Source organism: Chaetodon auriga, chromosome 9, assembly GCF_051107435.1.
Source record: "Chaetodon auriga isolate fChaAug3 chromosome 9, fChaAug3.hap1, whole genome shotgun sequence".
Taxonomy (NCBI): domain Eukaryota; kingdom Metazoa; phylum Chordata; class Actinopteri; order Chaetodontiformes; family Chaetodontidae; genus Chaetodon; species Chaetodon auriga.
In genome coordinates this window covers 17,427,775-17,442,749 of record NC_135082.1, presented here as the reverse complement: position 1 = coordinate 17,442,749, position 14,975 = coordinate 17,427,775, and the positions used below count along the sequence as shown (strand labels likewise).

The following is a 14,975-nucleotide window of genomic DNA, read 5'->3' as shown; positions in this document are numbered from 1 at the left end:
GTTTGGGCGTGTGTTTGAACAACCTACAATGCAGCCGAGGCATCCAGTGAAGCACACGCGAATGCTGATACTTCAACATTTTCAGCAGTGTTTTGAAATAAGGGACTTTTTAACTTCAGTGGATGAAGAAATGATCTGCAAAGAAATAAGGCAGAAAAATGGCCTAGAGATATTGTCATGTGTGACAGGGGATGCATTAGCATTTAGCATTAATCTGCTACTAGTTGTCTAGCCATTTAAAGGAATAGTTGGACATTTTGGGAAGTGTTTTCATTTGGTTTCTTGATGAGTTAGATGAGAGAATCTCACTCTCACATCTGTATGGTAAATATGAAGCTACTGCCAGCTAGTGATTAGCAGTTAGCTTAGCACAACGACTGAAAGCTGAGGGAAACAGCAAGCCTGGATCTGTCCAAAGATAACAAAAATCTACCTACAATCACCTGTAAAGCTCACCAATTAAAATGAGTCCACCATAAAATCATAGCAATTAGATACAATGTGTTAATTAGTGCACTTCAGGGGTGTTGGTTGGTGAATTTTGTTACCTTTGAAGAGAGCCAAGCTGTTTCCCCATTCCCATCTTTATGCTATGCTAAGCTAACTTTGCTCCACCTATAGATTTACTGTGCAGACATGAGAGTGGTATCCATCTCCTAATCTAACTTTAATTCCCCAATTGTCAAACAGTTTCTTTGAAGGCTGGCATTGTCCTAACTGTAAACTGTGCTGACAATGATCCAGAGAATGTGCTGGTCTACTTATGTCTTGAATCCTGCAGAGATTTCGTGCATCTTCTTTTGCAAAATTTCCACACATGTATCAGCAGAAGTCATGTACCAGCTTTTACGCATGACCTGGTTTCACGAGCAGCTGAATGAAGCAGCCAAAGGTAACATCTGCTGGCTAACTTCTTAAACTCTGTACAGAAAGTCGATTTCCACCTGTTTTCCCCCTCCAAACAACTGGAACTGCTTGAAGAATGTTTTCAGTATTCAGCGCTTGTTTGACAGCATTACATGGATGACTAGAGCTGTTCTGAAGGCAAAGATGCCCCCATTCCTTTATAGCTAATTGGTATTCATTTTCTGTTTGGATCAATGTATCATTTTTTTCTGATATGTCAAGCTGAAAAATCAGCCGCTCACTGTTCCTCACAGATGATATGATAGCTGTTCATCCCTGACCACAACTATGTAAACTACCCTCTAAAACCTGCAATGAAGTCCCAATAAATTTTGTTCAATTGCCCAATAATCCTTTAAATAAATTTGTTTCTTTATTTCATGGGGGTAATGTATCTGAGTGTCTCTGATGCAAAGCACCAAATCCCTTTTTTGCATGTCAATGGTCAGCTGACAGCTTGAATAAAGCTGTGCAGACACAATTATGTGTATGTGTGGTTAATACCTGGTACTGGCTGGTGAGGCGGGCGTTGCTGAGGTCCAGGCTTTGGTGGGTTTCCCTCAGGGCACTGAGTTCCCCCTCCAGCCGCGTCCGCTCCAGCTGGGAAGCGCTCAGCTCCCCCCTCAGCACCGAGCCCTGAGCCAGCAGCTCCGCCTGCAACGCCAACCACTCCTTCTGCTGGGCCTGCAGCCTGCAACACCGACACACACGGGCTCATCGCTGTCACTGCTGTGTGTCCTGCAAACTGCTGTGCATCATTGTTTGCTAAGTGCTCTCTAACCGAAGCTCATTATTATATTATTACTGAGCATGATGAGTGCCCACAAAGCCAGATAACGACCAACAGAAAAATCTGACATTATCTCAGACAAAACAGAGTCACTCTGTGGTTTTAGACCACTGCTTACAAAATAGTAGCATCGTAGAAGTACGTAATCATCTTTGTTTCATTTTGTAATGAGAACCGTAATAAGATGAGGTGAAACTCTTAATGATCACTACAGGGGGCAGTTAGTAATATTCATTAATAAGCATCACACATTTTATGGATTCAGTGCTTTGGAATTAAACTTTTTATGTACGTTAGAACTGAATCAGTGTGCAGCATGACTCTATTAAACAAGCCAGCTGCTCTCCTTATATTTTATTAAATTTCAAGAGCCCATGGTGACATCTTCAAATGTCTTGTTTGGTCCGACCAACAGTGTAAAACCCAAAGATAATAAGGTCATAGAAGATTTAACAAAAAAAAAAAAACCAGAAAACATTCTCATTAAAGAAGCTGAACTAGTGAGCTTCTGCCCATTACTGTTTCTGTCTTACTTTTTTTGGCCACTTGGGGGCAGCAGAAACAAGTTCTGAATAGAAAAATGACAAATTATTGATACAGGGAACTTGTTAGCAAACAGTTGCTAATTTACACATCTGTATTTACTCTTTTTTTAGCTCTGTTTTTCGTCTCCAATCTGACTCTTTAACTGCTAAAATTCCACCATGTTCACCAGCTAGTTGTTAACTTTGTCTGGTTAGAGTTTTTTTTTACTGAAAAGGAAAAAGACATTATGAGAGCAGTGAATTGAAACAGAACAATGAGCTGAAACTTGTTAAAAAAAAAAAAAAAAAAGCTCAGTAAAGCTGAGGGGAGCTGTAGATTCGGGTGATAGTTTTGTTTTCCCATGTCATTTCATACATTGCTTTTTTATTATTATTTTTGATTTTAATAAGCTTAAGTAATATTTAATAAGCTTAAGTAATATGTTATGTATATATATAAATAAATTTGTAATTCAGATAAAAAATTATACAACTAAACAGGTTTAAGAAGCATTTTAAAGGACAGGAAATGCTTAGTTTATATCTTAATATAGCATTTTCAGTCATGTGTCATCTGACAGCCAGCGAAGGAGGCCGTCCTGTCTCCAGCTTGGCAACCCATCATTCGAGACAGTCAGTAATCAGCTGCATCAATATGATGATGAAAACCTGTTTGATTAACTAATTATGCCATCTTATGATGATGAACATCACCATTATATACACGCCACCCCCAAGATAAAATGTAATCAGAAGCACTCAGAGCAGTTTTTAACCTCAGACCTTTGTAAGGGCTGAGGCTCAAACACACACAGAGGACTCTGTATGTAAACATCTAAGATTAATGAATTAGTTGGTTCCAAAAGCCTTCAATTTTCTGCTTTTGATGTTTTTGGAATTAAAACCTGTATTTTGCCTGTTTTATTCCTGTTTAGTGCCTAAACTCTGTCAATGCACCTGTCAAAAGTCACTCTAAACAAAAAGGGGACACTAACTGCTGCTCACTATACTCTTCACATACTCTGCGGTAACTATTTTTGGCTGTGGCTTCTAGCCACCCTTAGCTAGTTAGCTGAGTTAGCAGTGCAGCCAGTAGCTCTATTAGCTGAGCCGAGCCTGCCTGGACAGAGAGCTCTGAGCACTCAGGGGATTGTTGGTGTTTGTACCGCGGGCATCAGAACAATGTGGAAGAGCAGCATCTACAGCTGAATGCTAAATACCAGAGTTGGTGACTCTGGTTTGGCAACTTAAGCTCGTCTTAGAAGAGAGAAACTTGAATTCAGAAGGTGTACGGTGGATTCTTCTGTTTAATGAGGAGAAACAGATGTAAGAATGTAGCATTTCTTGACGTTTTGTTAACTACAAAAACTACAAGACAATGTGAAATGCAGCAAACTTGTTGCTACATCTTCCCGCTGAAACTACAGAGGCTCTAGTGTCTTGAAGCAGACTTACGAGACAGGACAGGCTGGGGGTTAGCTGGTTAGCATGCTTACTCCAGTAGATATTGCTGCAATTTAATTCACAGACATCTTTGACAGAATGTCAGAAATGTTACTTCTTCACATTCACATTCTAAAAATAGTCATTTTTTCTAACTTTTAAACTAAAATTCTGGCCATATCTTACACAAATCAGGAACAAATATGCATTCTGTGCCTTCCTGTGGTACATCTGCATTCAAACCGATTCCTGTGTTTCTCCCAGTGCATCATATATAAGCATTAACGAGCAACATGCAGTGTGAGGAGAGCATAATCAGATCTCATGAATGTGATGCTTAAGAAGCTGACAGCTGAGCGTATTTGTTACCTCTCGTTGTCTTCTTTCAGCCTCTCCAGCTCTCGTTCTCTCTCCAGCCTCCTCTGGGTCTCTGCCTCCATCTCCTCTCTCTCCATCTTTATCTCCCGCTCTCTCTCCTCCAGCTGGGTTTTACCATCCAGGAGCTCCTTGTACCTTGAGAGTGCAAACACAACATTCACCCCATGATAAAAAAAATAATAATAATATGGCTTACAATATATGACAGAAAGAGGGAGTGTATATTCTTAATGGATGCAGGTTGTGTTAATGGATTTGCATGTTGTTTTGCATTGTATGTGCAGACAACTAAAACTCCTCACAAAGATAGAAAAAGAGGACAGGTCAGGACATGTTTTCTGCAGTCAGTGTGTGTTTGTACCTGGACTCCAGCTCCCTGTGCTGGGCCTCCAGGCTGCGGTTGTTGCTCCTCAGCTGGGAGCGTTTGTCCAACAGCTCCTCCAGCTCCACCTCCTGCCGCTGCTGCAGCGCCGTCATCCGCTCGTGGTCCCGCCTCAGAGCCTCCATCCTGGCCACTGACTCCTCCCGCTCCCGTGCCCACACCTTGGACTCGGCCTCCAAAGCCGCACACCGGGCCTCGCTTTCACTGCAGCGCGCCAGCACTGCTGCATGCTGGGAGCTCAGGGATGCTTGCTCCACCTGCATGTGTTGTTTTTGTGTATGTGGTATGAAGCAGAGATCATGAGAGATCATGTCCGTGCCTAAGTTTTAGGGGTTTAACAGAAAGCTAACAACCCAAACATGTAACATTTACTAGGTTAATTATCATTTTACTACTTCTAGTACTATGAAAAATAACATTAGAATGAACATGTACTATATGTGTTGATGTGGTCATAGTGGTCATTTTAAAAAGGAAGCTTCATTAATAAAAGAATCCACGTACGATGTGAAGAATTCACTAAGAGTGTGCAGCCACATTAGCGGCTCCATGCAGCTGTATTGAGCTAAATGCTAACATCAGCATGCTATCATGGTCACAGTGGTAGAATGTTTATAATGCTTACCATTGTAGTGTAGCGTGTTCGCATGCTAATGTTTGTTAATTAGTGCTAAACGCTAAGTACAGCTGAGGCTGATGGGAATGTTGTTAGTTTGGCAGGTATCTGATCATTAACCAAACTATTGCTAATTTTGACCTGATGGTGACCAAATTTCATGGAAATCTGAATCCAAATTTCATGGCTGAGCAGCTGACAGACTGACACTGCCATCCGCATTACGGCTAAAATGATGGTGTCTTGAAAACAATGTCCAAATTCAATAATGCTCAAAACATGTCCATTTGTTTTCATTTCAATAGGCCAAATGGTTAAATTCAGTCATAATCTTGCTCTCTCTGTGTGTTTGTCACCTGCAGCTGGGTGTTGAGCGTCTGTAGTCTGGTGCAGGAGTCCTGCAGGCTGAGCGAGTGCCGGTGCAGAGCCTCCAGCTGCTCCTTAAGGTGCTCACAGGCCTCCTGGGACTGGGACAGCCGCGAAAGCAAAGCCTCCTGTCCTGCAACCACCGCCGCTTTCTGAGGGAGAGAAGTTTGATAATGAGAGAGAGGCCTCGGCCACGTAGAGCAGCAGCTGCGACAAAGGCTGAGCTACCTTTGGTGTCACACAACGCTCAAAATATCCATATTATTTGCACTTGAACTGAATCTGCTGTGACCTTTCACAGCAGTGAGGTAACAGCATTATATGACGTTTGTTGAAATTCATCCTGTGTGTAACTGAGTTTGCAGAATCGTGCAACATAAAGGTTGAGACACACTGTACCTCTAGTCCACATTTGTTGTTCACCGCAAGATTTCGGAGAGCAGAGTCTTTGCACATGCATTTATAATCCAGAAAATCTGCATGCGTTTGTGATTCTTGATCTGCTTTGATAATAAAGGAGTGTGTTGAGGGGGCATTGTCATGGATAGATTAGAAATCAGAAGACAATGTTGAATGTTGCAAAATAGCTGAGGGTGTAAGATCTTGTGTTTTTTATCAAAATTAAAAACGAGCCTGTAGCAGCAGCAGCAGCAGCACACCAAAACTCAGCTCCCACTAAACAATGTGAATGTATTTGAGCATTTTTAGTGGACTGGCACAGCGACAACACATTTCATGTGTGAGTCATCTAGAGGGTCTGGAGCTCCGTCTTGGTGTGTGGCAGCTCTTTTTTCATGTTGGATTCTCTATTTGCTGCCAGCACCTAACTGAGTCCCACTGACACACAGGAGGGTCGCACTGTTTTCACTGGCTCCACTCGATTCCCTGCTTTTTCTCTTCTCCTGTCAGTAAAATAACTATGTACATTTACTCCAGTACCAGTGGTAGAATTCAACAAAGTACATCTGCACAAGTACTGTAGTTCAGTATAAATATGAGGTACTGAGGTACTTGAGTCTCTCCTTTTATGTCTACTACATTTCAGGGGGAGATATTGTACTTTTTACTCCATTACAATTATCTGACAGCTTTAGAGCTTATAGCTTATAAAGAGCTTATAAAATGTGGCATTTTGTAATAATTTAAATAGTCAACAGTACAAGTACCGCTGAAAGAAATGACAAATGAAATATTCTGAATGTTAAAGTCATTTTTTCATCTGTGACAATTTGCTGCATTAATCTTAATTTATTTCTACAACTGAAGTCTTTCTTCATGAAGTAATTCTAATTTTAACATTTTAAGTACATTTTCCTGACTACACTTAGATACTTTTACTTTGGTAACATTTTCAATGCAGGACTTTTTTTTATACAGTGTAATATTAATTAAGGTTAAGTATCTGAATACTTCCTCTACCACTGTCCAGTACTGTACATAAGTACAATTTTGAGGTATTTGTATGTGAGTATTTCCACTGGTGCTAGTACTGGTAGTTTTTGCTCTACTACCTTTATTGAGAAGCTGTAGTTATCAGTTTAAGATTTTACACTAAAAACCTACAAGGATCTTATAAAATATGGCACACTGTAAAAGATTAAACCAGCGGTTCCCAACATTTTTGACTTATCACCTCTTACAAAAAAGCAGAGCCTGGTTGTCACATGGAGATATTTCCCCTCTAAACCTCTCAGATGGTTTTATTTAAATAACTGTTTGAAGCCCAGTATTAGAGTATTTTTACATTGTTGCACTGGTACTTTTACTAGATTAAAGGATCTTCTTCCATTACTGGGCGATGTATCAACAAGTGCTCCTGCAGCTCAGCATGGGCGGGACCACGAAGTGAACCAAAAGTTGTTCTTCTTCCATCCTATTATAAAAATGAAATTCCCGACCTTGGCTGGAGCTGCCCCCCTTCCAGCTTGATGTTAGAGTGTATGTACGTGTCTCTATGTGTGTGTTTGAGACGAAGAGAAAGAGTAAGAGCTCCAGCACGAGAGCAGCAGAAGAGATAAGGAAGATTAACAGTAGCCGAGGTGACATTATAAAAACTGATGAGCAGAGATAAAGCAGTAGTTCTGGAAATAAAGTGCTGCACTCAGGGATGCGGCGGCCTACTGTGAGTTGATAGTCGTGAAGCATCCCTGGAGCAAGAATTTCAACATAATCTAGATCATCTCCATCACACAGAAATTGCACTGAACCACGCAGATATCCTGTAAATGAGATTCAAAGGCTCACACATACGCACGCATCATTCCCAGAAATATATTCAAACGCATATTGCACCTCTTTTTCCAGCTCTATCAACCTCTCACTCAGCTGCCTCTCTGCGTCTCCAGGGGTCACAGAAAGGTCGTGACCTTTGCCAGCTTCATGGCATCGATCCAGATGTGACGTCTCCTGAGCGTGTGCCTCACAAATGTTTGAGGAGTCTGAATTAGACGTAGCATCCACCTCCGCACTTCCTCTTCTGGTTTCCAGCTGGAGGAGATTTTCACTCTTCTTAAGGCACTGGGAGAGCGAATCTATTGTCTCCTGTGATTGGTCGAGAGAATCGGTTGTCGCCTTTAGTTCCCTTTTGGCTTTTTGTAGTTCCTGGCTCAGACGCTGGACTTCAGTGGACTGTTGTTGAGAACGTGCCTGCTCATTTGATAGATCCTGATAGGAGAGAGACAAGAGGCAGTGCAGTGTTCAGAGATTATAATCCTTGGAAAATAAAACGGTGCTAAATCATCATCATTTTGCGTCATCACTGACAGCTGTAGAGTTGAATAACAGTCATTTTTGCAGAGCAGAAAATAGTGTGCACTACTATTTTTGCTGCATTGTGGGAATTCTTGAGTGAAAAATTGTGCACTATAGAGTAAATAGGGAGTAATTTTGGATACAGCTATTGTGTTCCTGGGGCTGTTTTAACGTTCAACCTGTGAGCAGAGTTTCTATTTCCCAAGTGCATTGCATTCTGGGACAACATTGTATTAACAAACTGCATTCTTTGAGTGTGCAGAAATTTGTCACTTTTACAGTGTGAACACACGGACAGACTTTAAGTCCTGTGACCGAATCTCAGTTTATAATTGTAACTTCTGCTGTCTAGATAAGGGAAGAAAACTGAGTTTACCCGACACCCCTGCAGCAGTGATTACTGCCAGTGACTAAACTACCACGTCACGCACACACACACACACCCACACACACCTGGGACAGTGTGCTAATCTTGGCCAGAGCGTCTGCATACTGCTCCTGCAGCTGCTGTTTACCCTTTTCCATGCTGGTTAATTGACTGCTGAGCTCTTTCTCCAGGTCCTGCAGCCGAGTGCAGAGTTCCTTGGATTCAGACAGCTGCTGACACACACATCTGCAGCAACACGGGTCAGACACAGGTTGAATTAAGATGGGCTTGACATTATAGATAAATGCACAGTGCAGCCAAGTAGCTCTCTCTGATGCCTTGTTAAAGTTAATTGCGTACCTCAGCTCGTGATTAAGGTTAAATGTGTGAACATGAGTGGGCGTACCTGTGCTCAGCATCCAGAGACCGAGCTCTCTGGTTGCTGTGCTCCAGGGCCAGGGTCGTGCTCTCCAGCTGCTGTCTCAGCCTCGCCGCCTCCCTCTCTCTCTGCCTCCCCTCCTTCCGTTGGCTGTCCAGCTCCGACTGACACACCTCCTTCTCCTGCTCCAGCCTCGAGGCCTCCAGCAGCCCCTGATCTCGCGCACGGGCCAGAGATTCGGCCTCCAAGGTGGCCTCGCGGAGCTCTGCCTCCAGCTCCTCCTCCCGCCGACGAGAAGTCTCCAAACTCCGACTTTGACGTTCCAGCTCCGCCCTGAGAGTCTGAACTGTGAGCTCTATCTGGTCTCCCTGGCAAAACAGACAAGACAACCGCGTAAAGCTATTAGTTTAACCCAGGACCCTGAGTAGCAGCTCAAAAAAATGTAATTTAAAAACAAAAGGCCAACAAATAATTCTGCACCTAAAATGGGACCAATAAAACTGGTAATAAGTATGAAAACTTAAGAATTATGTCAGAAATACAGCCAGAACCTTTGTACTGTCTCTCTTGTGCTGTTTGCACAAAAGGTTTTCTAAATCTTCTGTGGAGCAGAATCAGTCACTTTACACACTTTTTGACCACTAAAACATCTTCAATCTTTATGTAATTTGTGGAAATTGTTGGTCAGAAATAACTTAACAGTACCCTGAAGAAGTATTCAGACCCTTTGCTTCAGTAAAAGTCGCAGTTTTGCAGTATAAAATACACCATTACAAGTAAAAGTTCTGCATTAAAAATATCATTAAAAGAAATCACATTTTGGTTATGTTTCGATACAGAGTAGTTCACTAAACCCACACAACAAAGAAGCAAAGGGAAAGAGGATGTCGATGATTTGTAATTTCCAATTTGGGTTTGAATCACCCCTTCAGCTGAATGAAGTGCACTTTACGTTTCATTTAACACGCACTGTTCTAATCTTCATTAATTCTGAGTCTTTGCTTCTCGTTCTGGTGGTCAGAATACAAAGTCTACCTCAAACAGAACTGGAAACTAGTCTGTGCTACATAAATCATCAAGCACTGAAATGAACACATTCTAATTTGGTCCTGATGCACAACTTTACATTTTTTATTCATGAATCAAAATGACAGCACAGTGCTGCCTCCGCTGTAACATTTAGAGAGTGGGTTGTTGTTTTAGTGTTTAGAAATTATAGGAATACTCCACTGTTTTTCAAAGTTATCTATATCTATATTTCACTCGCTTCGGCATATATTTGCACCGTAAAACAACTTGATGTATTGATTCCAATTTCATGGGATCATATAGCAGAGCACATGCAGACAGCTGAAAAATGGTATTTTATCAGCCAATATTGAGTGTATTTAAAAGGTATGTACAGGGATGTTTGGGTTAGTGGATGTACAGGCACAGCATCCACAATAAAGATGGGATGTTCTCTTCATAAAAACAGGGCAGGTAATACAGTAGAATATTACAGCATCAGAAGAAGGATTACGTACGACTCTCTGAATGGGAGGTATTCATGAATCCCTTTTATGGTATTTCTTTAATGCTGACTTAGCACTGCTCTTTTCCTTAGCTTGCAGTTTCTCTGATGTCTTGCAATTTTACTGCAAATAGCACATTAAACACAGTTTTTGCATCATATTTTTTTCAGAAAATCTCAAAGACGTCTACATCCTTCAATGAAGTGTCTGACTGAGGTGATTTTCATCCTGTTAAAGGCCTTAAATAAGTTGTGCAGAAACCTTAACGTGCGGTCTCTCTGAGTGTGGATGAACTGCTCGTCAATATCTGAATATTGCAGGTTCAAACAGACTCCCTCTCTCAACACTGGGTGTTAAAAAACACATTTTTTCCCTCTCAGACTGCAGCTTGAATCACCTGTTTCACTTCATGCTGTCAAATCCGCCTCCTGCTGAACAAATTCTCCACGCAATAATAGAATTAGATTTCAGATATAAATGCAAGACAAAAAAAAACATCCATTTGGCAAGAAGACCCCCTATCTAATGTAATGTATTTAATGCAACCAAGAAATTTTTTAAAGAGATTACAGAATAATAAGATCAGCTACTGGGGATTTGTGCTACATCATAAAAAAAACTCCCTTTCATCTGGTTTGTATGTTTCTCTTTGTCTGCCCCTCGCTCATCTTCCCTGAAGTAAAATGACATCTGCCGCGCTCGTGAAAATGTTCAGACACAGCTGCATCGTGTGCGTGTGTGTGTGTGTGTGTGTGTGTGTGTGTGTGCACTCTTCAACCTTGCGCTGGGCGGTGCGCATGGCGTCCACGGTGCTGCGTAGCGTGTCCCGGTCTCTCTCCAGCGCAGCCCGCTCTCCCTCCAGGGTGGCGATGACCGTGGTCTGCATCCTGTGCAGCTCCGCTTGGCTCCGCAGGCGGCACAGCTCCTCCTCCATAACCAGACCTTCCGCCTGAAGAGCCTGAGAGAACGCTACGACACTGAGCTCTGTCTATCGAGTCATACAGACATCTGTAAATATGTATACGCTTCTACTGGAAATAAACATCTCCTCTGGAAATAAACATTTCTGGCAAACATTTTGATACTCACTTGATGGGTAAGGTTTTATGTTACGGCTCACATAATTTCCTATAAATACCTAGAAAGGAACTCATATAACTTTCACAAGAAGGTCCCTAGAAAGGTCAATGTAACTTGGAGCTAATCATATAGAAATGGAAAGAGTTTCAGTTTGTAAACTTCCAATAAAATCAAGAAATTGCAAGTAAAAAGAACCATTTGTCAATGCACAGCAGGTCAGCTGAACAAGCAAACATCTGAAATGTGTCTACGGGCAAGCGCACAGGTTAACAAGACTGAGTCCACAGCCATGCTAGCAGCTCTGTGTGGCTATACTTTGAGCTAAATGCTAACATCAACATGCTAACACAATGTTTTCCATTATCAAATCAATTTCTGAAGCAGTTTTAATACAACCCCCTCTCAAAAAATGGGCACTTGTGAAACATAAATAGCAACAGAATGCAATCATATGCAACAAACTGTGTTTACATCCATCCTCCATCCATCCATCCATCCTTCCCTCCTTCCATCCATCCGTACCTCTATCTGTCTACGGGCGTCTCCCAGACTCTCTGCAGCTTTCTTCAGATGCTGCAGCTCAGCCTCCAGGACCACCAGCCTCTGCTCAGCCTCCCAGGTTTTCTTGCTCTGCTCACCCAGCTTGGAGCGCAGGTCCTGGGCTACCATCAGCTTTTTGTCAGCCTCCTCTTGGGCCTCCTGGAGCCGGTTTGTCAGCAGCTCCACATTAGGACCAGACAGGGAACATACAGCCTGGTTTGCAGCTGTGGTTGCTGTATTATCTTCTACGTTGTTTGGATGCTCTGGGATCTCTGAGCTTGTTGTTACTGCAGTCTGTTCTTTCTTTATTCCTCTTTCTTTCTCCTGTTTCTCTCTGTCTTTCTGTCCTCCCTCTGCCTCTCCTCTCCTTTTGGACTCGTCCTCCTCATCACATGGTTCTCCTTTCCCCCCTTCAACATGGAGGACCTCTTCCCCAACTCCTGCTTCCCTGTGTGTCCCAATGATTTCTCCTCTTCTCTCCCTCTCCTCCATCACCCTCACCCTTCCTTCCCCTTCGCCCCTGCAGGATTCGGAGCCCTGCACTCCTCTGTCCACCTTATCCTCCTCTTCTCGGTCCGGCTTATTCACTCTTTTCTCCTTTGTCTTGTCTTCGAGGTGGTGCAGTTTGCTCACCAGCTGTTCCAGGTGCTGCTTCAAAGTGTCATTTTCATTCTTCAAGTTTTGAAACTGGAAAGTATAATAGGAGAATAAGGGAAGTGAAATTTCGGTGCTTTTCAAAGCTCTGAATCACCTGTATTTTTGCTTCTTTTTTGTCCGTCTTTGTATCGAATATGACTGAACTTGAATGCCTTGTGAGCAAGAAGAGCACCGCTTCCTCAAAATGCATCCAGATTCAAGGACGTAAAAAAGAAGTAAGAAATCATGAAAGAAGGATAAATGCCAGGAGGGAAATTAGAGATTGATTTAAATGACTTTTGGTCGGTTATAAGAATAGTATACAAAGGCACTTCTCTCCAAACAACCACAGGAAACTCTAAACAGTCCAGACAGCCTGAAAAGGATGACAGGCAGCAGCAATCATAAACACAATCAAGAGAATATACGTAATATACTGTTAAAAAAAAAAAGAAAGAAATTTATACAGCATTTGTGCATATGAACAGCCTGCTACTGTTTTTCATCGATCTGTGGATCGATCCATTTTACAAGCTCATTATCGTTAATTCAGTACAGCTGATGCAGCTGTTTCAGATGGGAAACCACATATTCATTGGCTGCACCGTCACTGAGTTCAGTTATATCCAATCCATATTCTCCTTTTACAGAAAGTACAGTATTATCTGGTCGTTTCAGGTTAATTTAAATATAATCAAAAATCATTTCATCTTCATCATTTCAAAATGTCCATCAGAGGGTTGTCAGAGCCAAAAGGTACTCAGCCTACTCTGTGGACTAATGGACTGCACCATATAAGATAAACACTGGAGGGATTGGTCAGTAAATAATGAGATATTATTTACACACAGTCCCTTTGGTGTGTTTTTGATTTGCTGTAATAACACTGTAATAGCAACGTGTTACAATTGTATTATGTCAGTGTGTGTATGTATGTGTGTAGATCCATGCATATATATGGGTAACAATATCTGTACATACACATCAATCAATAATACAGTGATAATAATTAATCGGCGCGATGAATGACTAATCATTTCAGCACTGTTGCCACATAGTCTTTATGACTACTGAATATTTAGTAATGTGCTTTCATTTTCATACTTTTCAGGCAACTTTTTCTAACTATCTGCATATTTTTACTTAAGCATGCTTAAGAAACCACATGGAGCCTACTGTCACTCCACATTACGTCTGACAAAGCCGGCCAGCCTCTTAAAAAAACGTTTACATTTCATTCATATCTGTTGATTTCAGGACTACAGCAGCCTTTATTTCCCTCTCAGCTCACCTCTCTGAGTGTGTTCTGGTGCTCCACCTCCAGGCAAGCCAGCTCATCCTTTGCATCTGGAGCATCAGCCTGCAGCGAGAGGAGATGGATGTTTAACTTTAGTGGTTGCTTCCAGCTTTTCCTGTTTACTTTAAGCCCAGATAGTGAGGAGCTTCATGTCTGACTTCAGCGATGCCAGGCTGACTTGACAGGTTGTGGAAACTATATTATTTACTTAATGTATCATGGAGTTGGACATATGCTACTACACTGCAGACAAGCACAATTATCTCCTGTTATATATGACCTGCTTTAACCTTAAACTAGCAGGAACTAAAGTGTTATAGACTTCTCTAAGTCATGACCCTCAAGCCTCCGAACCCTGACCTCCTGTTGGGCCTGCAGCTCCTTCAGTCGTCTCTTCAGCTCCGCGTTCTCCTGCTCCGCTCCCAGCAGCCTCAGCGCCGAAGCCTCGCCCACTTCCACACTCAGCGGCTTCTGATCTGAGAAAGAGAGAGTGTGAAATAAAGAACAAAGCAGGAAAAAAATGACAAAATAGGAGGGAGAGAGGCGGGAAAAAAAGAAATGGAGAAAAAGAGAAATGGATATATGTAGAGACTGAAAAGCTGTGGGCCAGTATAACCTCAACATATTTTCTCTTATCAGTTAATTAAAATGTCTTAAATGACAAGGTGGAGAGAGGCAGGTGCCCTGACCAATCAGCTCGCTCAGCTCCTCGTCAGAGTCCAGTTCTGATTGGAGGAAATGCCGGTGAACCGGAGCGGGAATGCTGTCGCCATGCCTCAGGCCCGCCTCGAGGCTCATGTTCATCTCCAGCAGCTCATCAACTCGTTGCCTCTCAGTGTCCCGCTCCTACACACACACACACACACACACACACACACACACACACACACACACATGCAAGCAACCAGACATTCATTCATCACAAGAAAAATTTCAAGGGGCACACACACAACATGCACAGATATTTCTCATTAAATGATACTCCAATGCAATAAAAGCACATGTA

The 14,975-nt window shown here is 42.2% G+C and overlaps 1 protein-coding gene across 1 annotated transcript in view; it reads right to left on the bottom strand.

Annotated features, from left to right (window-relative positions):
• Positions 1-14,975, bottom strand: part of ccdc88b (coiled-coil domain containing 88B) — a 42,028-nt gene that overhangs the window by 11,062 nt on the left and 15,991 nt on the right. The window contains exons 12-23 of the mRNA XM_076739062.1: positions 14,659-14,815; positions 14,330-14,445; positions 13,964-14,032; positions 12,019-12,723; positions 11,195-11,374; positions 8,930-9,270; positions 8,610-8,769; positions 7,698-8,069; positions 5,396-5,557; positions 4,403-4,680; positions 4,033-4,176; positions 1,411-1,597 (exon numbers count right to left, since the gene is read on the bottom strand). Coding sequence (XP_076595177.1) covers positions 1,411-1,597; positions 4,033-4,176; positions 4,403-4,680; positions 5,396-5,557; positions 7,698-8,069; positions 8,610-8,769; positions 8,930-9,270; positions 11,195-11,374; positions 12,019-12,723; positions 13,964-14,032; positions 14,330-14,445; positions 14,659-14,815 — 2,871 coding nt within the window. The remainder of the gene's footprint in view (positions 1-1,410; positions 1,598-4,032; positions 4,177-4,402; positions 4,681-5,395; positions 5,558-7,697; positions 8,070-8,609; positions 8,770-8,929; positions 9,271-11,194; positions 11,375-12,018; positions 12,724-13,963; positions 14,033-14,329; positions 14,446-14,658; positions 14,816-14,975) is intronic.